This window comes from Mastigoproctus giganteus, chromosome 5 (genome assembly GCF_048544385.1).
Source record: "Mastigoproctus giganteus isolate SK-2022 chromosome 5, ASM4854438v1, whole genome shotgun sequence".
NCBI classification, from domain to species: domain Eukaryota; kingdom Metazoa; phylum Arthropoda; class Arachnida; order Uropygi; family Thelyphonidae; genus Mastigoproctus; species Mastigoproctus giganteus.
This window is the reverse complement of record NC_143579.1, coordinates 156,246,468-156,274,020: the sequence shown is the minus strand read 5'-3', so window position 1 is coordinate 156,274,020 and position 27,553 is coordinate 156,246,468. Positions and strand designations below refer to the sequence as shown.

At 38.0% G+C, this 27,553-nt stretch overlaps 1 protein-coding gene across 1 annotated transcript in view; it reads left to right on the top strand.

The window, feature by feature from the left end:
- The first annotated feature begins 939 nt into the window (after nt 1-939).
- The window catches only part of Sarm (sterile alpha and armadillo motif), a 328,620-nt gene continuing 302,006 nt past the window's right edge, over nt 940-27,553 (top strand). The window contains exon 1 of the mRNA XM_090374247.1: nt 940-1,065. Within this exon, the coding sequence (XP_090230373.1) occupies nt 997-1,065 (69 nt within the window). The 5' untranslated portion in view covers nt 940-996. The remainder of the gene's footprint in view (nt 1,066-27,553) is intronic.

Here is a 27,553-nt window from a genome sequence, read left to right as displayed (position 1 = left end):
TTTACTTGTACATATTTTTATTTATTGGGTTTACTGTACATTTTTTTTAATTTATTTATTTACTAACCAGGATAACAATCTGCACGGTTGCATTGCTCTCTTGGGATGTTTATTTATATTTATAACTGAAGATTTCAATTTTACTTAGAGGAAATTCAAGGAACATCGAAAAGGGAAATTTTCCTCCACTTTTGAGACACTAGAATTAAATTTCATTACAGATGTAACAAAATAATCTAATACCAGGTCATTGGGCATGTTTTCCTTAAGTTGAATATATAACGTATTTTTTATATGTAAAAGAAAATCGGTTGTTATTTTCAGTTTTATTTTAATGCTTGTTGCTAATAAAGAAATGACAGCACTGCTCGGATATAATTATAAAGTAAACCGTTAGAGGACGTCCCTTTCAGCTATCGAGGCCCAGAACACCAACTAACAAAAACATTACGAGCTCTCTACGCCTCCTTGCTGCGAGTAAATTATCCCTTTTATGCCTTAAGGCCAGTGAGTTCTCTATTATTAATAATCACGGCCGCACTTAAGATTTAGCTGACTGCAGAGAGACTGTCCACTGGTCGTTTGTCTCCATGCAAACTGAAATCAGACGACAAAACTAGCTCTGTCAATTGTCATTCGTGCAGGTGAGGAGAACATCCCTTTGCTTAATTAGCAGGAGTTGTTCTCTTCCTGGCAATCGGTCTGTGCGCCAGTTCGGGCCTTCGGGTGCACGTGCATGTGGTTCTGTCCAAAATAAACTGAGTCACGTAGGACTAAAAATAGCTGACGGACTTGTTTCTTAGGGAGCGGGATGACGTTCAAATCCTTTGCGCAGAAATATTACGGATTTGAATGTGCGAACGTATTTATTTTGTGTGGTCATGCCAAATGTTTTCAAGAATATGATATGATATGATTGATTATTTTAATTGTATTATTCGTGGAGTGATACATCCGGGATAAAATATTTGCTACATTTGCCCTCTTTAGGTGTGGATGCCAAGCAACATGGCGCGGAGACATACTCATGAAACTACGATTTACATCAAGCCAACCCCTTACCGGGTAAGTTCATATTTTATTTTCCCTAAAATAAATCTGCTTGATGAAAAATTTTTGAAGAGTGCAATCATGTGGACTGCATAAGTATTTGGCCTCCAATTTTTATTTAGAATTTAGAACTCCACTCCAATTTTATTATTAAAAATAGAGATTAGAGATGCTTGCGCCTTCTTTCTTGGAACTTGTTTTTTGTCATTTTAAAATTACAACAGCTGGATTGTTGTTTCATACTGATGAGTGATTTGCAACTTTCCTTGAGATTTTAATATATTTTTAATAAACCTGTTGTAAATAAAGAAGTAATTAAACGTTGCACATAATTGCAACGTCTTAATATTCGTAATACATACATTTCACTAATTGTAAATTTATTAAATCAATAAAAATATAGATATGTGCATTTTTTGCAAGCATCCTGAGTCAGTGCTGTTTCGCTATTTCCGATAAACAGTATGTGCAATTATACAAGCGTCACGTACCGTCAAGGTTAAGTACCATTTTTTTTTTTTTTTTTTTGCCCCAACTGAGTTTGACAATCAGGTGAGAGATTTATAAAAGAATAGTTTGAGTGCTGGAACCTGTATTGCTTAATTTTATGTACTAGAGTAGGTACATCAACGAAAATAGTTACATTTTTGTGATATCATTTTCATTGTTACAACACAGAATTCATAAATAATATTAATTAAAAGAATAGATAAATATTCTTTTCAAATTAATTAAAATTTAAGATTTCTCGTGATTACCTATAATACTAATGATAATACAAGTTTATATTATGAGAGTAATGTACTTAGTTGGAACGCAACAGTATAATAGCAAAAATATTTTAAGGATAAATTATTATACATAACATTTTGTTATATGTAATAACATAATATTACGCATAATTATAATACATAAATATTACGCATATAATACATAAATATTAACACATAATATTTTTGTATCATGATTAGTAGTATATTGAATATTATGAATTGCACAACGTATTGATAACGCTTCCTCTCTGTAAATGTGAGATAATCTAGCCGAGTGCAGGAATGCACTCGGCGTTTGAGTTGACCGTAATTCGAGTCCCATCTATTAAAGTACGGCAGTGATTGCATTCTTGTCAAAATTGATTAATTATAAATTCCTCTGACTTACGTCGTCGTTCTGGACTCTAAGCAAAACTTTTTTTTTTAATACTGCAGTTATTGGGGCCGAGATGATAAAACTTGGCAGTCATTTTCTGTTTATCACTGGTATTTAAATTGAATAAAAGTTATATCGCAGTTGAAATTCATTATTTCAATTGTAACTTTATATTGTGATGATTATGTAAAGTATATTTCATAAAATCTACATTTGCACTGGTAGAGCCGTCTCGTGGGTCGACCCAGTGAGGCTCGACTGAGCCAGTCGAGATCAGCTCGAGCAGCAAAATTTTAGGGCACACACAAAAAAAAAAAAAAAAATATATATATATATATATATATATATACACCTCAGATTTGCTTGTCGTTATACACAAGTTTCTCCGTAAGTTTGGACTTCTTAGTAAGGCCAAATGATGCAAGGAAGCTGATGATTTTTGCATCAGCCAAAAAAATAAATAAATAGCAATAATTCTAGAAAACGAGAAAAATTATATTTGTGCTCCCTTCTCTCACCTATGATGGTGAAAATAGACCTTTTTTCATTCATTTTACTCAACCTTTTCGACGCTTTACAACCTCAATCAGATCTTCCCTTAGATGTCTAGTTATAAAACTTTGCAGCCCATAACTTCTAAGCCGTTCTTCATATGTGCATCGACTTGCACTCATCACTAAGCTGGTAGCCAGTTTTTGAACCGTGTCCAGAATTTCAATGCTTTTTATTTAGCTGCGACCTCAACATTTGCACAATATAGTACATTATTCCAAATGTATTCTAACCATCGACTTGTGTAGAGGGATAATGGCACCCTTCTCCCTATTAAAGGTTCTGTAAATCATAGACAGGATGCCATATGCCTTCCTGGGCCCCCCACAGCTTATACATGACTGCAGGATTTCTGTTCACCAAATGCATAAACCTTAAAAGTGTTAAACTGTAGTTTGTTTTTCGGACCATATATGCAATAGTGTAAAAAATAAATAAATAAATAAATAAAAATAAATATATATATATATGCAACCATATTATGCAACTGATCCAAGTCTTTTTGAAGCATCGTGGCCTAGCTCGAATTGTTAACCACTCTTCCCATATTCAAATTGTCAGAAAACTTTTAAAGCTTTCCTCTGATACTCTCGTCATTATAACTTATTAAAACTAGAAATAGGAAGGAAACCAACACCGAACCCTGAAAGACCCACTTGTTACACTCATTCACTCTGAAGACTGGCCATTTATAAGAAACCCTCTGTTTCTCACTTTCAGTTAGCCTGCGATTCAGCATAGGATCTTATCCATAACCATCTGCCAGCGAAGGATGGCATTAACATGTCATTAAACAGTATAATGTCAAAATTGTTACTTGCATCTAACTGTTTAATGACTACATCAGTAATTTACGAGATTGGTCAGGCATGACCTCGTATATTTGACATCTTATATTTATGGAACTTGACCATTGGTATGAATTCTGTTTGTGGCTTCAAAGATAAATCAATAATATATTTGTATCCGACTACATACAGTAATTTCTCTAGTTAATCGATCCCAAGAAATATTCATTCCATTATAGTCCTCTATAATGGAATAAAATTTTGAAATTGAAGCTCTCTCGCCTTTTACCAAATAACTTTCTTTGGTAAACATACGTGGTAAAGGCGAGACAACCCGTTTTTGTTTTTTTGTTTTTTTTGTGGTCACTGCATGTCATTGGGTCCACCACTTAAGTTTTTGATACAATTGGACTCCTTTTGACGGTGAGGAGGACTTATATTAGAGTCCAATCATCCAGTTTGTTCACAAAACTTACCATGCAGTGTATATCCTGCCCATATATATGATGTATATGGACAGGATAATAAGATGTATTAATCTTTGATGCTCATCGCAGCTTAAGCAGGTAGGAATATTGACGCTCCAATAATGATATAGCCGTACTTAGTACAGTGTACTCCTCATTAAATTATCTTCATCTCGTATCTCTGAGTGGCACTTTGTCTCACTGTCCCAACTTCATCAGCCCCCAGTTGACTTTATCAAGAACTCAGATTCATTTAATTTATTTGTTTACAATACTCCTATCATTACTGTATAAACAAATTACGTTCCTTACTTTATTACTTTTGGCAAACGTGGTTATTGAAATGGCTGCTCCCAGAAATCATACAAATATAACTTTTGTTTCTAGCCGTTGACTTCAGTCGATCGTTTGCCACTTCTCTACCCCCCTCCCCCGAATTAGCAAAATCCTTTGTGCCCTTACTGTTTAAATCCTGATGCCCACGATATAAATATAAATACAGATATAAATAAGTTCAGTTGTTCGATCTTAATATACATTGAAACGTGCTCAACCAATAGATATACTTATCTAAAATCCCGCATTCCTCAATCCTCAAGGGTGCCGGATTTTAAAGCGTTTACTTATTACTGTTTACGGTACCGGATTTTAAAGCGTTCGGTAATACTCCAGAACACGGTGCCCCTTTGACAATTACGTCGAGAAGAAGAAGGGGAAAGCAGTGACGTACGGTTCGTAACTCCACCCACTCACTGCGTTCCCCCTCTTCTTCTCGACAACTGCACGTGGCGAATGTCACGCGACATAACAGTATGGCGGAACCGAAAAATAACGAAATTATCGGCAACAGTAATTTTTTCGGTGCAGCAGGCAAAATAATTGCAAATTAAACACACTAATTTCGTTCTTCAAAACGAAAAAAAAAAATAATGAGACGCAGCAAACGACCAATTTTCGACAAATAACTGGCGAAGTCCCGCAAAAAGGTAACCTACCATTTTTAATTAAACACAAACGAAAGACAATTAAAAACTTAATTCCCAATCGAAAAACGTTCTTCAAAACAGAGACGCAGCAAACGACCAATTTTCGACAAATAACTGGCGAAGCCCGCAAAAAGGTAACCTACCATTTTTAATTAAAAATGGTAGGTTACGAAAGACAATTAAAAACGTAATTCCAATTGAAAAACGTTCTTCAAAACGAAAAAGAAATAATGAGACGCAGCAAACGACCAATTTTCGACAAATAACTGGCATAGTGCCGCAAAAAGGTAACCTACCATTTTTAATTAAACACAAACGAAAGACAATTAAAAACGTAATTCCCAATCGAAAAACGTTCTTCAAAACGAAAAAATATATAATGAGACGCAGCAAACGACCAATTTTCGACAAATAACTGGCGAAGTCCCGCAAAAAGGTAACCTACCATTTTTAATTAAACACAAACGAAAGACAATTAATTAAAAACGTAATTCCCAATATACATTTTTTTTTGTATGGCCACTAATACATCTGAATTAACACGTGCAACGAACAATAAAATTGCTCTTTGCATAAGCACAAAACGGCAACATAGAATTTTTTCTTTTTTTAAAAAAAAAAACGCAACGGACACAATACTACGTTAATAATACGTGAAAATAACACAGAAACACAAGACAAGACAAACTAAACTCACCTCACAGCAGAAAGAAACAGTTTACCAGCAGGATGGAACGGGATAACGACAAACTGAAAAGCACGAGGCAATAACCAGAAAATGAAGAAGTAACAACTCACCTCCGTACGCACTAAAAACCAACATTCAAAAGAAAGAATATACGCAACGAATTTCGCATTTAGCGCTCCAGTGACGTCGTGTCACGTGACATCCACGTGAAACGAAGAGGGGACGCAGTCAGTAGGCGGGATCAAAACCTGTCAATCACTGCTTTTCCCCTGTTCTGACAACCAATTACAAGGGGGCACCGTATATTGGAGTATGGCCAAGCGTTCATTTTGGGACGAGTCTACACGTCTGGTATATGCAACCCATTGTGTACGGTACTTACCGTCCTAGGGCGGTTCCTTAATGGAAATAAACGAATAATAATATTAAGAGAAACGATAATAATACTCAATTCGCTATCCACCGTGCTCAACGAGAGCAAGTATGGATATAATCTCAAGGAAGGAAGGAAAACCACGTGTACACTCTTTCCCACCTAATGTACATGGATGACATCAAGCTCTGCGCGGCAACCTCCGGTGGGGAACCTCCGGCCCGCAGTCATTTAAAAAATATAATTATTATTATTATATATATTTTTGAATTAATGGAATTTCTGATGTAAATTTATAAAATACTCTGTGCTCGATGAAGTCTATCAGGCCCCATCCTCCCTCTTTCCAAGCTATTGTCAGTCTCGCCACGTTTGCTACCAGGACCTCTACGACAAATATCGATTACAAATAAACAGTATCAAATCTCTCATTAAATATTATAAAAATAAAATATTGCGATTTTTGTTACTGGAATCGTATTTGCATTTTGTTACTATAATTTTATTTTTGTAATTTTATCTTGAATTTGTATTTCGTTTTTCTTATTAAAAAATTAATTATATATAGTTTATGCATAAATATTACAATAAATAACATAAAACTGTTTATGACAATTTTGTCATTACACATCATTTTAATAATTCTAAAAATCGTGGAAAATTATAAAAAAAAATTCGGCCGGCGCGTACCTCACAGACATTTTATTTGGTCGGTCATTTATAAAGGTTGCCCACCCCTGGTCTAGACAAATGCAACACCCACAGATGCATCAAGGGAAATTAGTCGGCCGAAACTACCAGATACAGACTGGTAAAGAGATTGAAGCCATGACAGTAGTAAGAGACCTACAAATGCCTGGAGGGTGACGCAGGCTCAGCAGTTAGAGCGCAAAGTGATCAAGGCCCGCCTGACCGAAAAATAGCATCAGAGACTCAGAAGCCTGCTCAAAGCAAAACTGGACGGAGGGAACTCGGTTAAAGCCATAACCACCTAGGCAGTCCCAGTGCTGACATACCCCTTCGGATTATAGATTGGACTAACACCGAGATGGAAGATATCATGAGAACGATAAGGACAATGATGACCAAGAGCCGCCAACACAACCAGAAGTCATCCGTGGCGAGACTGACAATAGCTTGGAAAGAGGGAGGATGGGGTCTGATAGACTTCATCGAGCAACAGACAGTGATAGCTAACCTGAAGGATTACTTCCAGAAAAACATAGCAACACTAGACCATAAGGAAGTACAGACAAGCGGCATACCCCCACTCAACCTAAGCGAGGAGTCCCCTCTCGCCCATACGACACAAACAAAGCCAGAAAGATGGGCAAAAAAAGTAATCCATAGTAGACATGACATTACAATGATATTACAAATACATTAAATTCCGTCAAGACCACACAGATAAAATGATCTCCAATGCATGCCTCGCGAACGGAACGCTCTTCCTCGAAACTGAAGGATTTATGCTCGCCATCCAAGATCAGGCAATGAGTGTAGTGTGTTGTTGTATTGTTGCTGTTGTGTGACTGTTTGCTATCGGGAGCTGTAACTCATTGGAGAACCTAAGCGAGGTCCCGTCCCAGTCGTAGTAGGGCCGGGCTACACACACACACACACAGGAAGGCCTTGTTCGTAACTCCGTTTGTCTATAATATGAACACCACGGTCCATGATAGCTCACTCCAGCTTATATCCCTGTTAAGTCAGTTTGTTTTGTGTATATATTGAGAAATTTCTTATAAACTTCATTGGAACCTTAATACTACTTTTAATTATTTAAATATTTTCAAGAATAATTTAAAAAAGCAAAGCTTTAATACACTTCTTACTATTATAAATAAAATTAATATAAATTTTAAAATTAAATTTATATGTAAGTGTGAAAATTATACCGTGTTCAATTAATCTAAACGGCTTGCAGCAACAACTGATACTTTTGTGTTAGTAAAGAAGAAGGCTAAAATCCTACTCAATGGGAACAAAAGTTGAACATTATTCACAGGGTTGAAGCTAGTGGACATTGTAAAACATTTATCCATGCCGCCAACCTAATTGAGATCTGCGTGCAAAAAAAGCAGTGGTATTTTAGAAAGGCTACATACAAATGTAGAGTGTTGCTTCCACGAATGTCATCAAATGGACAAGAAGAAGTAATGTTATGGAAAATCGGAAAATGTTGAGCCATCTGGATTGAAGACTATTATTATTGTTGTTGTTGTTATATTATTTATCACCATCAGGGAGAAATAAAATAACAACATAACATAATACAGTAATATGACCTGATGTTATATTATTATTATTATTATTATTATTATTATTATTATACACTGAAAGGATAGAATTCATGGGATACCTGGTTCCTCGGCAATGCGAACAAGAAGAAGTAATGTTATGGAAAATCGGAAAACGTTTAGCCACTGGATTGAAGACTATTATTATTGTTGTTGTTGTTATTATATTATTTATCACCATCAGGGAGAAATAAAATAACAACATAACATAATACAGTAATATGACCTGATGTTATATTATTATTATTATTATACACTGAAAGGATAGAATTCATGGGATACCTGGTTCCTGGGCAACGCGATGCTGTCACCTGTCTCGCTAGTGGATGAACCCGCCGCTTGGCAGATGTATAGGAACGCTACATTCACGTGGACGGTAAATCGATGTCAGTATGGATAAACGTCGTGCGTTAATCGACTTTGAAAGAGAGATGATAGTGGGTGTCCAAGGCATGGTCATTCTATCGCGGAAGTGGTACAGAAGTTGCATTATCCCCGTTCGACAATATCAAGAGTGTATCGGGAATACGCCATTTCTGAAATAACACCTTATCGTGGTGGTGGATGAACGTGGCCGTCAGCGTCTGTCTCGCATTGTTTCAGCCAACCGGAGAGCGACAGTGGCACAAATCACCGCCGACTTCAATGAGAGAGGTGTCAGAAACGCCTCCACTAAGACCATCAGGCGATCATTAGCCGCAATAGGGTTAATGGAGCCGTCGACCCACCAGAGTTACATTGCTGACACCACGACACAGGACTCTACGTCTCAACTTGGCGAAAGAACTTCGGCATTAGACCTTGGATAATTGGAGATGGGTCTCCTGGTCAGAAGAGTCCCGTTTCCAGTTATTTCGAGTGGACGGGAGGGTGCGTATCTGGCGGAAACCGCACGAAGCTATGCACCCGTTATGTCAACAAGGAACTGTTCAGGCAGATGGACCGTCGGTAATGGTCTGGGGTGTGTTCAACTGGCGCACGTTGGGAACTGTGGTATATTTAGAGTCTAGATGTACACGTAACCTGGACCGTTAGAGATTTGTCTAGACTCTAGAAGCATCTCTGAACGGTCCAGGTTATGTGTCTACCCTTGCAGACCATCTGCATCCCTTCATGGTCATTGTGCACCCACAGGGAAATGGATTCTTCCAGCAGGACAATGCGCTTCCACACACACACAGCCGTTGTGATTGGAACATGGTTCGAAGAGTATTCTGCAGATTTTACCACCATGGAATGGCCTCCCCGTTCGAGCTTTGGATCCTCCAGCTAGAAATGCGACGGAATTATGAACAGCAGTGCAGTAGCATGGATGAAAACACCAGTGGAACGCTTTTCTGAACTAGTGTACTCAATGCCTCGCCATGTGAGGCATTGAGTCCACTATGCCTCGCCATGTGACTGCCCGGCGGAAGCTGGGCCTACACGTTACTAGGTAGGTATCCCATGATCTTTAGCCACTCAGTTTACTTGTGTTATTATTTCTCCCTGACGGGGATTCCACACCGTGACGGGTACTGGAACCAAGTGCACAGGATGGTTTTCACGTCCAGTTGTTATTACTGTTGGTTCAGGAATCCTGTGATTATTCGGATTGTGACTTTCTGAGGTTGCTTATAGGTGTTTTCTGGAAGATCTATTGCTGCTAAGCTCTTATGCAGGGTCTTAGGCACCATACTGGTGGTTGACACGATAATCGCGATGGTCGTTACTTGTTGCATATGATACATCTCCTTGATCTCTTGTATTAGGTCCGTGAACTTCCTAATTTTTTCCTTGTTTGTTTTCCGGGGGTTGTCAGTGTTGAGCACCGCTATGTCAATCAGATTGGTAGCCTTTTTTCCTCCTTCTTGTCGACAACAGTTATGTCTGGCCTTGTGCGGGATTGTCTTGACCGTTATTATGGCAAGATCCCAGTAAAGGATTTTGGTTTGCGGTGTCTAGTACTGCCTGGGTTTCGTATTCGTAATACGGTATACTCTCTTTGATCAACTGGTATTCCTCGCTAGCTTCTGATGTATTTATCCTGGCTACCTGGTCATATCTACGAGTGTATTCTGTCTGGGTAATCACCTTGCATCCTTCGGTCATGTGTTGGATCGTTTCTGAGGCCAGGGATTCGTGTGAAATTTTGTCGGTTGTTGTTAAATGGTACTGGTCTAGGCCTTTTTTTTTTTTTTTTTTTTTTAGGGTGGGGATTATTATCTTTAATTATTTTTTTTATCTTGTATATAACCTTTAATTTTTGATATTTGTCTTAATTTTTAAAATTAACGACATTACTTGCGTTGTTGAGTTTAATCTTTTTGTACAGTGTTTAATTTTTGTATAATTGTTAAGATACCTCTCCTTGTTTTTTTTTTTTTTTTTTTTTTTTAACAATTTTTGGCTAGAGTCTTTGGCTTGAACTTTATTGGGCTCTTGGCATTCCTCTCTTTTGCTGCTGCTGGCTGGTAGCACCTGGGCTACCTTCCCGTGGTGGTGGCGTGTTTCTGACCTGATGATTCCGGGTAGCCAAACAGCCAGTTCATTTCTGGCCATTTCTATAGAATCCTGTATCTTAAAAGTGAAACGAGGCGGAGATTAACTAACGTTCCAGGTGTCATCCTACACAAATACATACATACATACATATAGTTTCTGTTGTTGACTACCTGATCTTGGATGGCGAGCATGAATCCTTCCGTCCTGGGGAAGAGCGTTGTGTGGTCTTAACGGGGGTCATTGTAATGTCTACCATAGAGTATCTTCTTTGCCTATCATTCTAGCTTCGTTTGTGGCCTCTGGGCGGGAGGGGACTCCTTGCTTAGGTTGAGTGGGATATGCCGCTTATCTGTTTTCCTTATGATCTAATAGAGTGTGCTGTGTTTTTCTGGAAGTAATCCTTCAGGTTAGCTGTCACTGTTTTCTGTTGCTCAATGAGTTCTGTCAGGTCCCTTATCGTGAAAAAGCCACGGACAGTGGCTTTTTCACGATAAGGGACCCGATAAGGGACCTTATCAAGAGCCGCCTACACCATATCCTCCATCTCGTTGTTAGTCCAATTTATGATTCCGAAGGAGTGTTAGCAATGGGACTGCATAGGTATTTATGCTTTAACGGTGTGTTCCCTCCATGCAGCTTTGCTTTGAGCAGGCTATTAAGTCGTCTTTAATAGTACTTTTCAGTCAAGCAGGCCTTGATTTCCTTGTGCTCTAACTTCTGCGCATGCATCATCCCAAGGTATTTGTATGTCTCCTTACCAGTCTGTAGCTGGTAGTTTCGGCTGACTAATTTCCCTTGAAGAATTTCGTGGGTCTTGCATTTGTCTAGACCAAATTCCAACCTGATATCATTGCTGGATTCTTCGGTGATCCGGAGTAGTTGCTTCTCGGTTGCATCATAGAGCCTGATGTCATCCATGTAGATCAGGTGGGAGAGGGTGTACAGGTTTTTCCTTCCTTCTTTGAGGTTACCATCTCGTATATCCAGACTTGCTGTTGTTGAGCGTGGTGGATAGCTGTGTGAGTGCTATACAGAACCACAGTGGTCTCAGGGCATTTCCCTGAAAGATTCCTCTCCTGATGGGGATCGGTTTGGTTACGATGTTCTCGACCTTGATGGCGGTACTCCATTTTGCCATGGTTGCTTCTAGGAAGTTTATCACTGTCGGTTTGACTTTGTAGATTTTCAGCGTCTCTGTTAACCAGCTATGAGGCACGGAGTCGAAGGCCTTACTGTAATCGGTGTAGGCCGTGTATAGGTTGCGGCCCTTCTTGTAGGCTTGCTGTATAACTGCAGCATCAATAGTTACATGCTTCTTACATCTTTTGTTCATCTGCTTGCATTTTCTGCTGTTGGGCCATAATGTTCTGGCTCTCTAAGTGGTCTGAACTGTTCTTGGTTATGCCGCTGGTCAGGATGTGATTATTATTATTATTTTTATCAGTTTATTTATGAACAGAAACGTGGACCATCCTGGGACGGCAATGTGCCAGTCGGGTGTGCTATATAAAGGCTGAGGTACGAGGTACCACATCTACAATGTATTGCTACTAGGGTACCTGCGGATCGACTCGGGATATTCACAGAATTTTACTTATAAATAAAAGTTGAAATAATACAGAAATTTGAAAATTACACATATAGTCTTTAGTTAAACAAAATTATTTGTAGTAAGACATTATTGGTCAGGTGCAAGTGTCCATCACAGATTCACCAGCTGATAACAGGGTTTTCTCTGGAGTTTTCTTTTGTAGAGCTTATATTCCCAAGACTTGTCTGGATGGATGGATGGCTACTTTTCTAAGATCTCAAGGCTATTAGCAAGAAACATGCCCCTTAGCAAATCAAGATTGGTCAACGTTAGCCCCAGAGGGAGACAAGCGTCAGGGCGATCTCTTCTCGCCGTCTTTGGTCCGTAGATTAATGATGATGTAAGTGGAATATCTGTTCGCCCCATTATAAGCCGAGATAGCATTAGGACATTTCTTGTACTCATCAATGACTGCAGGGAGTGGTAGCCAGATTTGCTTGGAGGAGGGATCTGCAAATAGTAAGAGGGTTGCCCAAAACCCTGTCCATCCGTCTTAACAAACAATATTCCAATCCGAGTATCTGTTTAGGTATAAGGTAGGAGCAGAGGACCAAATTTCAGAAGCGTAGAGCGGTATAGGTGTAATACACTTCAGGATGTACTGACAAAGGTTGGCTGGATTATGCACATAGTGCTGTGTAAAGTCTTCTTTTTCATCCTGTCAAAGTGAGGTTGGAAAGTGAACGCTTCATCCCAGGTGAGGCCTAAGTCTGTGTAGGATGTCACCCTTTGCACCGTTCAGTGCCTACAAAGATTTGGATATCATTTTTAACTCTTTTATTTTAATCGGTATTTGAGCTGATTTTGATGGGTTCAGGTGCAGCACAATTGTTTCAAGATGTTTTTATAGTCTCGTATTATAGTCTCGTATACGCGTATTTGCGTATATCGTAAGTCTGCACTGTAGGAGAACCTTTGTAAGTACAAAGGAGCAAATACGATTCTATTCCTCTGATGAGCGGTAGCGCAGCCGCGCGGGGCCTATGCAGCGTAGTATGTGTATAGTACGCAGCGTAGTAATGAAATAATGAAAATAAGCGAATATAAACATACTATCAGGTTTTACCGCCGATTGTAAACTTGTACGTAATTAAAATTGCACATATGAAACCAAACTTGGTGTCATTAGAAAAAAGTGTAAAGTTGGGGTTTTGAGGGGTCCTTCAGAAGTCGGGGCCAGGGCGCGCGCCGTTAAATCCTCCTCTGCTGGTACAGCTTCGGCAGTCCGCTAGTCTATCCGTAAAAACAGATGTAATGTGTGCAAACAAAATGAACACTTTTTTTTTTTTTTTTAGGAGAGGGTGCATCGGGCAAAAATTTGATAAAGAATATTTTTGATTTAAATCTCGCTAGGAATCACATGTTTAGGTCTGAGGACAAATTTTTCCGCGATATATATATATATATGTGTTTATATTCTTTGTGTGTGTGTGTGTGTGTGTGTGTGTGTGTGTGTGTGTGTGTTTAAAATTCGCAGAACATTATGTAATGATTTATTTAAGTTGGATTTTGCAGTTCTAAGTACATGTGATAAATTCCAGCAGTGATTTTAAATGATGAGGAATCTTTTGAAGAAACAAACTTGGACAGAATGTTCAAGCTGATACTTCAAAAGAGTCATTTGAAGAAACAACTTGAACAGGACGATAAAAAAATTCGAAGATTAGCTAAGACACGATGTATTTCCTTTAGAAATGCGCCTTAACTGAAACTTAAACTGCAATACTTCATATAAGTATATGAAGTTTAAGTAATACATATGCACAGTTAAGTAATTACTAAATTGTGTATTTATTACGCATTCAAAAATGTGACTGTTCACAGAAAAAAAACGTTATGTGAAGTTTCTAAAAAGTTTGCCAACTTTGCGTGAGTCAGTGAAATTATTCTGTAAGCAAACGTCCAACAAGCAGGTGATTAAAGCACTGTGCTCTGCGTAGTGAACATTGCACTCCTCGTAACTTATATGGTCTCTACTCAGTGTGTGTTATCCCAATATTACTCACTTCCTTATTTATTGAACTTCTCAATGGGGTGGCTTCTAGACCTTGATATAACTCCGGATATGAGTAATTTACATCCGTTTGCTCGGAATTTCTTTTACTTAATATTTCAGTCCGGTGTAAATGCATACAATGATTCCTAGACACGTTGTAGGACCGAGGGAGGTCCTACAACGTGTCTAGGACCGAGGGAGGTCCTACAATTTTGCGACAGGTACGAGCCATAACTAAATTTAATTTATTGACATCAATTGTCGATTGGATAGTTGCTTTTTAAGAACAACCGAATTGTCATAGAATGGAATGCATGCTATCTGATGGATGGATCAAGAGAAGAATATACTTAACAATATCTTCATCAAGTGTAATTTTTCTTATATAAGTGCAGTAGTTTCAAACAAATGCTTGATGTTGTATCAGTCACCGAGATATCATAATGAACATAAACCTCATTGCAAAATATACGGTTTTTTGAAAGTGTCATTTAGAGATTTATTTATAAAAAATTGGAATGTTGATGTAGCGGGAAGTTTGTAAACAGAACTGGAGAATAAGTATAACTCTCGAATATTCTCTTTTATGAGGTTCTTTGGATTTATAATTAATACTGTAGTATTTTAATAAAATTTACGTAGTAAATATATTGCTATAGTAGCTGGTAATAGTGTAGTGTTATTACAATTGTACGTATGACGTAGCTTTATTGTAGCAGTACTTTAGTATTCAGTGTTGCATGACTGTCAGTTTGTTTTTTTTTTCACTAAAATTAGGACTAGAGCAGAAAAGTATATAATATCAATGAGATTGCCTATTCATTTCCACCCTGGGCGGGTGGAAATGAAATTGAGGTATGTGAGCGAAACTTTAGAAGATGAATTTCAAATGTATGAAATGAAAGAAGCTCTTAAATTGGCTAAGAACAAGAAAGCTCTAGGTACGGACGAGATATATGTTGAAGTGGTTAAGATTTTTGCAAAAGAATGGTGGGATATCCTGTTATCTATGTATAATGCTTGTCTAAGTGAGGACTGTTTTTCCTCTTTGTTGGAGACAGACATTAATAAGGATTTTATTGAAAATTCAGGATAAGGATGTAGCAGATCCGAAATATATAGGCCTATAACCTTATTGTCAATTTTACGAGAAAGATCTTGGAAAGAATGGTCATTAGAAGATTTCATATGAGGTATCAGGAGATTGGATTGCCTTCCGAGTGGCAGTTTGGGTTTAAGCAAGGTAGGTCTGCCGAGGATGCAATTACGTGTGTATTTGACAAGGTTAAATATAATATGAATAAGTATGCACTAGGAATATTTGTTGACTTTGTGGGAGCCTTAAACTCCTTGTGATGGGAAAGCATCTTGCGTAGGCTTCGACAAATAGTGTCTACTGAATATTTATAAGCTGATGCAATGCTACTATTCTGAGAGAGAACAGTTATGAATAACTACACAAGGGTTTTTAATAAGGTAGAAAGAGGTGCTCTACAAGGTTCAATTTTTGGACTTAAGATGTGGACATATGTAATGGATGAGGTATTAAATCAAGAGTGGCTTGATGTGGATATAGTAGCATATGCAGATGATGTGGTACTAATTGCGTATGGAGACTGTAGATTGTCAGTTGAGAGCAAAGCTGAGGCAGCATTGGAAAAACTTCAGAAGTGGGCAGGTGTGCACAAATTGAACATATTCCCAACAAAGACGAAATGTGTTATGTTAAAAGGAAAATTAAGAAACAAGAAATAACAAGAAGGCATCCCACTTTGATGACGAGAGGACTCACCATAAATGATGAGACCCAAGTTAAGTATCTTTGCGTCATATTATATGAGAAGTTGAGTTTCATAGCCCATTATTTGAGAGATCAAGTGGTTGCAAATTATAATAAAATTAGAAGAAGAATAGTCACATGTGGGTGGGAGATAAAAGGTGCAGCATTGAGAATATTTATCCCGATTGTAACATTAACATTAGCATTAGTAGAGGCATTTGATGCAAGAAAGCAAGCTTTCTTGCATCAGCCAAAAAAAATAAAATAAAATAAAAATAATAATAAATAAATAAATAAAAAATAACCACTTCCACTTCACCCCTCTGTTCGTTCGAAATACCTGTCCAGCTGAGCCTTAAACTTATTTAGGCTATCAACTTCCACGACAAGGGATGAAAGTCTATTCCACCAACCAACCACCCGCTGGCTAAAGGCAAATTTCCTCACGTCTATCCTACATCTGTCTTTTCTCAATTTGAATTTATGCCTTCTCAGATGATTATTCTGAGCAAGAGGAAGAATCCCATCAGCATTGAGCATGCTCAAACCATTCAAGGCTTTATACACCTCTATCAGATCACCTCTCTGGTGCCTAGTCCCCAGAAACTGTAATTTGCAAAACTTAAGCCTTTCTTCGTAAGAGCACCCCTTTGTTCCATTCACTAATCTTGTTGCCCTTCTCTGTACTCGTTCCAGCATCTCTACATCCTTCTTGAAATGAGGCCTCATATCGTTGTGACGCATGGGGATCAGCAATCCAACAAGTGCATATACGGATTCATCTTTTGGTAGCTCTCCTTAGGTCACGCGAGCATGTAGGACTGTTTCTAGCGACGCTCTGCATGTGTTATCTGGAGAAATTCCGATAGATCTTGTGATTGAACAGTATTATTTGAGTTATAGGACAAAAAAGAACTGTCCAAGAGAAATATTTGGCATAAGATCTTGCCCAGATTTAAGAAGGGATTTTTGGTAAGGGGGATGTGAAAACAGAAAAAATTAGAATAGAAAGAGAAATCTTACAATAATGGTAGAGTCACTGAAACAGTTCAAGTGTTGGGAGAGTGACCCATCTCTCGGTACCGAATGTAATCACAATGAGGAATAATAACAAGTGGCCAACATTAGGATTACATCAATTCAAGATCTGCACTAGACATGGGTTGAAAGTCACACTTTATGAATTTCAATTGGAACAGAAAATGCTATGTCGATGTGGAGAACCTGAAACTTCTATGCATGGTATGATGTACTGTATTGTTCGTTATATGATCGGTGTAGGCTGAGCTCTCTAGGAAAGTTGGAAATTTAGTAGAGTCTGAACAGTCGAAGCTCTTTAAGGCCAGAGAGTCGTATGTGGCTCTTTTAATGTTTGTGAATGAAGTTTTTAAAATTTTATGAGTAAATATGTTTTTAATACCGTATACAAAGTTTTAGGTGTAAATAGTTATACATTCGTTTAAATATAATATTGTTTTGTGTTTAACTTATGTGTGATTTTAAATGTATTGTGAGACAAATGTCATGTAAACTAGATGGTAGAAGACCCACCTCCCCGTAATAGGGGCTGAGTGTTCAGTCGGTGTCGGGGGCGGGGGGGGCTAAGAGGTGTTGTTGTGTGGTTAAATTATTGTTATGCGAATTGGCGTTGATGAGCTATAGCTCAAGAAACGCTTAAGTGTAATGCCACAGGAGATGGCTTTGTGTGTAGATGCAGAGAGAGAAGCGAGTAAATTAAGCGGCACTTTAACGTTTTGTTTGACAAATTTTGAGGGCTTGAAGAAAATGATCTTTGCTCTCAAAGGAATTAAATTAGGGGACTCATCAAGCACGACTGCTCTCCGTAACGTTGGAGCCTACCTTATGCATTTGGTTCCACGGCGGGATCACTTCTAGCTGGACGAGCTGGTTCCACAAGATGTATTCTTTGTAATTTATTGTCAAGCGAAGCAGTGAATATTTTATTCAATAAGAATAAGTGGAATACGACCAAGGTATTTTTGCCTGGGGCAAAAGACTGTAGAACTATTGTCATCTTTTAAGAATAAAAAATGTGATGTTATTATACATGTTAATACTAATGATGTTAAAAATTTATAGTAAAGATATATTTATCTTAGATTTTGACGATAATAATTTTCATTTAATTTAGGGCAGAAGAGGTGAAAATATGTCTGTTTGAAGGTTGTCATGGCTCTGTTTTTCTTTTTTTTTATGTAAACCCCAAACACGATAGGTATTAGAACCTATAGGACTTAGTACCGTACTTGGGATGGAGGTTAGACAAAAGAAGATATTTGTTGACGACTTGAACTTCTGTAGACTGTAATTTTCAGGAAGTTTTTATGAAGGAAGGTTTTTCCAGAAAACAGCTGTTGAATTAATAAACGAAGAAGATGAAAAATTGGTTCTGTGAGTTTGAAGTTGGACAGTAAATGAATGTTGGCTGGTGGTGGCACTTGTTCAGACTGTTTTTAAAAAGAGAGAGTGGTAATTTTAGAAGCCCATTCAGAAGAACATTGCCCATGAAAGTATCTATAGAAAAGGCATGCAGCAGAAACAGTACGTCTATGAGACAGAGAATTGAGAGACTCTGTTAGGATGAATCATTAATTAACCTAACTGCCCTCTTCTGAATGGAATCGAGAAGCCTAAGAGAGGTTTTGGGGACACTGCCCACATGTGGGAACAATATTCCATGGTAGAGCAGATTTCCGATTTGTACAGAGTGAACAGCTGTTTGGAAGAAACGTAATGCCGAGAGTGAAAGAGAAAACCAAGTTTTTTAGATGCAGAGGAAGCAATATTTCTAATGTGCTTGTGCCAAGAGAGATTAGAGTCAGGGTAATCCCCAAAAGAGATATATTATTTTGCCTAGAAATCGGAGTGTCACTAAAGATAAGCATAGGAGCAGAAGAATCCTTTTTTCGAGATATAAGACAAGACTGAGTTTTAGAAGGGATGAAATCAACTAGGTTGTCTTGGCCCCACTGAAGAATTATCTGAAGATCGGCATTTAAGGAATTGGTAGCAGATTTTCGAGAAGTTGAAGCTGATTGAGCAGGGCAAGGTTTCTCAAAATGGAAAGTGGAATGCAATGTGCTATCATCGGCAAAACTATGGATAGGATTTCCAGTCAATGGAAGAAGGTCATAAATATACAAGAGGAAAAGAGTGGGGGAAAGAACTGAACCTTGGGGGACACCGGCATTAGTGGAGAAGTTAGAAGACAGAGAGCCATCTACCATCACCCTCAGTGAGCGATCAGAGAGAAAACTGGATAACCAATTACTAAAAACAGTTGGCAAACCATAAGATGGAAGCTTGTTTAGAAGACCTTTATGCCAAACACGATCGAAAGCCTTTGAGATGTCAAGAGCAACTGCTTGTGTTTCACCGAACCTTTCCATTGAATTAGTCCATAAATGGGTAACATAAGCCAGAATATCACCAGTGGATCGACACTAACGAAATCCATACTGGCGATCGTTGATCAGACGGAAGGTTTCTAGGTAATTTAAGAGTTGGCGGTTAATTGTTTTCTCCATTACTTTAGAAAGAGTAGAAGTAATTGCAATGGGACGATAATTGGATGCGAGGGACTTCTCACCATTTTAGGAACTGGCTGGATATGAGCAAATTTCTAAGCAGAAGGAAAAATACCTTTGGAATAAGAAAGTGAAAAATTGCGGCAAAGAATAGGAGTAAGTTCAGGAGCACAGGTTTTGAGAACAAGTGGAGAAATACCATCGGGACCTGGAGCTTTCTTAGCATCAAGGTTCGTCAATATCCTTCTGACATCCTTTTGACGGAAGACCACAGGAGGCATTCAGTGGAGCGTGTTGGAAGTGGTGGGAGGTGTTTTACCAAGATCCTTAATACATGAGTTGGAAGAAAAATGGGATGCTAGCAGGTCAGCTTTATCCTTGGCTGAAGTGACAACCGAACCATCTGGTTTGGACAGAGGTGGGAGCAGAGATGGGCAAAAGTTTCGGCCTATAGCTTCGGCAGGAGACCAGAATTCTCGGCTACCATTAGGGCAAGAAGCAAGTTTTCTACTCTTAGCCTGTTCAAACTCTAGTTTGGACTGATTAATAACGGCTTTACAATTATTGCGAGCTTTGGTGTAGGCAGAAAATGAAACTGGAGAATTAGAAACAAGCCAGTTACGATATGCAACATTCTTCTCTTGAACAGCCTTAGCACATTTATTGGAAAACCAAGATTTAGATAAAGGATTCCATTCCTGCAAGAATAATTTCACTGACACGATCTGAGCAAACGTTGACATCAGAAGTTTTGAAACAGTAATCCGACCAAGGAAAAGAAGAAAATAAATCTCGCAGGTCATCCCATTTTGCATTCTTGTTATGCCAAACAACACGAGGTTGGGAATAGCCATGAGATAAAGGTTCCATTGGAGAAGAGACAATCACCAAGTTGTGATCTGACGTGCCTAAAGGACTTCTCACTTCGACCGTGTACTTAGAAGGGTTGTTTGTGAGATAAAGATCAAGCGTGTTGGCTGTATGATTAGGATTGTCCGGTATTCTTGTAGGTAAATGAACAATCTGTGCAAGGTCATTAGTAATTGCAAAAGCCTCAGCATCTCAACCACCTGGGTCGGTGTAACTAGAAAATGGAAGCCAGCTGGAGTTGTGAACGTTAAAATCACAAAGGAAAATTACCTCACTGTTAGGAAAGTTGGACTGGAGAAAGTCAAGTTGCAAAGAGAGAAAGTCAAAGAGCCCCAAATGATTAGTGTAGTTGAGAGAACGGTAGAGACAACAGATGAATTTGACACAATGAGGTAGAGAGATTTTAAGCCAGAGAAGATTAAAGAGAGGAGATTCCAAATTGCCAAGTCTCTGACAGATAATATCAGAATGGACATATGCACAAGTACCACCTTTGAGGCGAAAGGAATCATACAGCGAATAATTTGGGCATCTGAGATGAGCAGTTGTTGAATCAACCGATAACTGAAATTCTGTCAGAAAAAGTACATGGGGTTTGGAAGACTGCAAGTGGAAATGGACATCGTTGAGATTAGAATTGAGACCACGTATATTTGTGAAATGAATTAGGAAGTCCTTGGGAGGTTTAGATCTTTTCGCAGAAAAGCTTTTTCTATTAGTTTGACAATTCATGGTGTATTCAATAGTAAGAAAAAGTGGACGGGACATGCTGTATGAAGTAATGAAATTTTTGGATATGGCGTACACATGGTAAGAATATACCCAGATCCTTGACATAACGTGGCCTTGACAATGCCCCCCGCATACACACAACTCGGACTCCCTCCAGTCACTATCTGGCAGAGTAGACGTAGCAAGATTATACACTAGTTGATCCGGAAGCCTCCTAGAGAGTTGCTAATAGGTTCGGTTCGGTGTACTAACTAGCGGCCGGCCTACGAACACCGTTTTAGAGCTGTACCCTCGAAATGTAAGGAATATTGGATCTCGCCACGATGTTCATCATAACCTCAAAAGTCATCAATCATACTGCAAAATAATATTTATGCTGTAGTTAATTAGTGAGTAGATGGTGTCAGTGAAATCTTTGAAAGAGAGTTGTAAAACATCAAACATTTTAAAATCCCTGTTAAACTACTATACCTGTGTTCATAGTTTGGGTGGCATGGCTAAGTAGGACACTCCAGCATCGATCACCCTAGTCCAGTGTTCTCCAAACTTTTTTGGTCGCTCACCCTTATTTTACTTAAAAGGACTAGCGTGCACCCCAGAATAAAAAAATTAAATATATAAGATTAATATATATATATATATTTATAAATCATCTACATGGAAGGCATTATGTCTAAAATCACATTTATAAAATCACATATAATTATAAGCGATTAAATCACGTATAAGCGATTAAAATTTAAAAGACCGGGTCGCCGTAGCCTAGTGGTCAGGCGCGCCAGTGCATAAGTACACGTTCCTTGAATGACCGGAGTTCAAACCCGTGACTGCTGAATATGGTGCTGTTTCTTGTATTCTGTCTATCTTGGGAACTCCTCTGACCGTTTGGTCGTCCTGGAGTATAAACAGAAATTTTTTTTATTTTATAAAAAAATACAAAACAAAATTAAATTGAAGTTCAAGTACAAAATGCATGTACTTGAACGTGCATGATCTATGGCATGATAAAACAAAGCCGCATATTGAAGTATTAAAAAAACATTTCTCTATAATTTTTATTTTCGATTACGTTTCGAAAAACTGAAGTTTTCATTCATAATTAATAAATATCGATTTATTGGGGATTATCTCGCGCACCCCCCTTTTTTGACCACTGCCCTAGACGAACGTGTTGGAAATTTTCCATTCAGGTGGCACGTGGCGAATCACATTTCTCTTATAATAACACCGATCTGCATTTTAAGAAAAGCTATTTGATGTTTTACTGCTGACAAGAAATCTAAAGTAAATTTTAATGGAAATTTCACTCTATCACGTCAATGTTTTACAAAAAAACTCGAAAATATTGGGAGGTTCTCCTGTTTTTTTTTTTGTATTTTCACAGAATTTAAAGTTATTTTTATATAAAAATACGTACAATATCAAAGGCTAAGCTCCTGTCAAGCATAGATGTCCGCAAGATGAATTTCTTGTTCACTACGCTAGGTTAAATCTACACCTTTTTGACTTAGCCAGGCAGCTAGTTTCGGTGCCTGTTCCTCTTATTAGCATCCAGCGGTAGTCGGCCATCACATTGACAATGACATTCCATCCACATTGATAACTTTTTTCTCCATTTATTTTGTATTCTGGTGGAATCTTTCCCGCTGCTCTTCACTTAAACTACCTAAATTTTTTGAAAAATCGTTGAAACAAGAATATAGGAAGTGTATTTAATATTCGTATTAAGTACACTTAATACGAATAAGGCGTAGACAGCATACGTTAACGCTTGTTTAAATGAATTACGTTACTGGTTGAACAAAGGTAAAAAATTCGATGCCGTTTGCAATACCCGTGACATGGAGGAAGCCAAAAAGGATGGTGATTATTACTTTTGTAATATAAATGTAAATGGGTTCTAAGCGAGGAATAAGCACCAGATTGTTTATCTAAACTTGGATGCATCGATGAGACCAATCTCTCTCACGATGATAATATGACAATTGCAGTACCTCCGCGTTAGATTCTTTAGAAGACGAAATGGCATGCAATGAAGGTGCAATTGGGGGAGCCCTGATAACTTCAGCCAATCCTGAGCACACACACACACACTCACCCAACGAAGAGACATCGCGGCCGGAGCTGTTTACACAAGGAGGTGAATTGAATGCCTTCATTAAAGATCTTGCCCTCTACATCTATAAAGCCGAACTTCTCCTCTCGAAATTAAAGCAGAAACACTTCTTTAAGAACGTAAAAGTGAGACACTTTGACGTTCTTCTTAACCAAGTGTTAAAAATAAAATTGCGAAAACGAAACCAAGTTTTGCCGATATTATTTACAGTAGACAGTCTTCTCTGCTGCTGCTATGATATCAATGGAGCTTTTGGGGAACTTTCCCAAGTACACATTACATCTGATTGGCGCCTTTTCATCGGTTCCTCACAGCGAAGTTTGAAACTGTTCTCATGCATAACAGGAACTTCAAGCCATTCATCCGTTCTCTTCGTTTAAATGAGACATACTATAAATGAAGACACTGCTCAATGCAATTCAGTACAGCAGTCATCAGTGGAATATGTGCGGTGACCTCAAAGGCACTGGTATGTTAATGGCATGCAAGGAGGGTTCAAAATATTTTTTTTCTATGCTTATGGCATAGCCGTTGAGTGCAGACCATCACATCTGAATTGACTGGCTTCAAAGAAGCACATCTGGGCCAGAAAAGTGGCGTGCAGCATGTTCCATTAGTGGATCCAATGAAGATTTTCCTTTCACCTCTCCGCATCAGACTTTGTATAATGAAGAGTTTTATGAAAGTGATAGGCAAGATGAATTCGAGAGGATCTCATTACGAAAGTGAGAAATTTCCAAATGATCTGCAAAGATTGATCATAATTTTAATCAAAAAAGCAAAAAGGTATAAAATAGAAATACAGTATCCATAGGGAAAACAAAGAGCCTAACAATAGCAAAAGAGCCACTCAGATGTAAATTAGAATTAAAAGGGAAAATGTAATAAAGTTTAACTACCTAGAAATACAGATAAATAGTTCAGGAATAACTCAAGTAGAAGAACCAGCATTGAAAGTGAGTAGAATATCGGGGGAGGGGGGTAGTAATATAATTTGGAACAATCCAAACATCTATTGGGATGGTAAAGTTAAAATATATAATATAGTGAGACTGATAATAACATATTGTTCATGTGTTCATGTTCATGTTATTTCTCCTATTCACAAGGATGATTCAAAGGGTGAAGCTCGTAACTGTATACCTGTAAGTTTAACCTCTGTGCCAGAGAAAATCATGCACTCAACAGTTAAAGAAGTAATGCAAGATGATCTTGATAGGAGCAGCCATAAGGCAATTGCAGATATTTAGATATTTTAATGGGAGGTCATGCCTCACCAATCTGATTAGCTATTATGAGGTTATTCAAAGGAACTGGATGCAAAAAAAAAAAAAAAAAAAAAATTGACATCATAAAGCGTTGATCCTATACCTCATACAATTGTTGTATAAATTGGAGCAATGTGGCATTAGGGGCAAGTCACTACAACAGATAAAAAGATGATCGAGTGGTAGAAGAAAAGGAGTTCTTGATAAATGGCCATTGCCTTTTACGCACTAATGTGATGAGTAGGATTCCACTAGAATTGGTGTTGGCCCCTTACTGTTTCTAATATTTATTAATGATAGAGATGTAGGTATTTCAAGTTTGATGTACACGTATAAGTTTACTGGTGGTACAAAGGTGGACACAGTGGTTAATGATTGTAATCGGGATATGCTACTTCAAGAGGATCTGAATGACTCACTAGATGAGCTGGAAAATGGCAGTCTAGGTTTAACAGTGATAACTGCAAAGTCTACTGCATTTTGTGTAGAGTAATCCCATAATGACATACCATCTTGGTGGTTCCAAACTCAAGGTAGCGGAGTATGAAAAAAAGTTCCTGGTCTAATTGTACATTCTGACATGAGATTCTCTGAGAATGTAAACAAGCTGCTTGAACACCCACACGGCTCTGCGAATGATTTACAGGAAGTTTTCCAGCAGCTATAAATATATAATTATCCCATTTATACAATGGTGTATTATATAAATTTGGGGATGAAGCTGGTGTGATTGTACACTATTAGCGACCTTCAGCTCGATTCTTTCTCATTCTACCCGACAAGAAATGCAACCATCGATTATGCGTACAACTTTTAATAAAATAAAATGTATATAAAATCATAATTAAACTATCAAATATAGTGGACTAATGAAGCATATAAATATGTAAAAGAAAAAAATATAAAATCTGCTATGGTAGCATTTCGAGTACTAGGGGTGTTCTTCATCAACCTGGAACCGAACAAAATTTGTGAAATTTTTAGGTTTTTTAAGGAAAGGAAAGATGCAAGATGAGAAGGAATGTGAAAGGAAAGAAAAAGGATAGTACTGATGAAAGACATGAAGGATGAGAATACCAATGAACGAAGAAATAAGGATATAAGGTCACTTCTAGGAAAATCACGAAAATAGCAACCCAAATGATCGCATATCGTAAATTTTGTTTAGGCTTAGTCCATTGGATTGCCGCATTATTTATCAAATAAAGCCAAGAAACAACAACAGAGAATAGACGAAGCGCAACCATCCGGTTTTGGAGTTGTGTGCTCCGAAGAAACCCATAATGGGCTAGCCTCCACTGCCTTGCGTTCTCTACTTGATAGGCCACTATGGTCCGCGCGGGTATCACAGTGGTATCATCACCGTCCTCCCCACACCGGGTGGAAAAGGTTCGAATTCCGTTGATGACGCCAGGGACTTTAATGGGCTTTTTTTCACTCCGTGGATGAGTTAGTCGGTCTCAGGCGTAGATAGCAAGATTTCACCCCTCCAGAAACTGGGGGGATTCGTCCAGCAAAGGCAAATCGACCAGGGAACACACGCAATTTACAGACACAATACACCTGGGTATATGAAATAACTTTCGCGGGTGACCCTAGCTTATTTATTTATTTATTTTTATGATTATTATTATTTATTTATATATATTTTTTGATGGTCCACTATAATTTCGTTTCATGGTGCATATGATATGCCTTCTCTTTCTTGGTTTCATTTATAACGTCTTTTTTTTTTTTTTTTTTTTGTTACTTCTACTTTCTTCTTTCTCCACCTTGATTAAAGAATAATTAGAACTGTTAAACGTGTTACCGGAACTCACTCCAAATTTCCTTCTTACATAAGTTGAGCCGTGTAATGGCGTTGGACAGTTTCCAAATATCTTATGTTGCTTTGTTTCGACACAACTGAGTTTGATTAAATGCCACATTGCGAGATCCGTGGAGCACAACAGTTGTTAAATTCCCGCAATGAGAAGTGTAGAGGAACAGTTCCGAAAAATAAAATATTGATACAGGTACACCTGTTATAAACATCATTCATTCCTTTCCTTGTCACTTTTAAGAAGAATTAGTGAGGGTTGCCTTTGTGCCATATAATGCATGAGTAAGAGTTCATTAAAAAGTCACCATGTTAATAGATTCTTACTCATTATGCATTTTTAATTAAATGATCTTCAAAGACATTTCGATAAATGCAAAATAAAAAGATAAAGAAGAGGCTGATCATCAGGATTAATTATCCAGTGAAAAGTTTCCTCCTTTTAAAAAAGCGTTGAAAACAGTTCAAGGCTAGTGATGCTATGCAAAAGGCATGCTGGCCAAACAATAGTGAAATTAGCACTGTGTGGCAAACTTTTTGGTTTCACTTAAACAAAAGTTAAGGAATCTGAGCTGCAAACAAAAATACATTCTGCATTTGTTTAGTTTTCCGTTAAAATGGTAATCAAAGCATTCACAAAATGCACTATTATTAAAGTTAATGCAATTTTCTAAGGCTTTTAGGTAATGAAGTCACATTATTAACATTACTTTTCCATTTCTCTGTAATTTCCATTTACATCCAGAACGGAGTTAATTTATGCATGGGTACGGCACTTCCATCATTTCTACTACCCAGGTAGTATAAATGCATCGTTTATTTGTATCTCATATTGTGATCCCCTTCATAACGAGTTGCAGAGGTATTGCACTGCTTTGAATAAGTAACTCTTCACCAGTGGAGAAGACTAATTTTACTTATTCACGGCGGATACCACCACCCAGACGGCACCGTTTGCAAAATGGCATGGGATAAAATCTGTATTATCCACATACT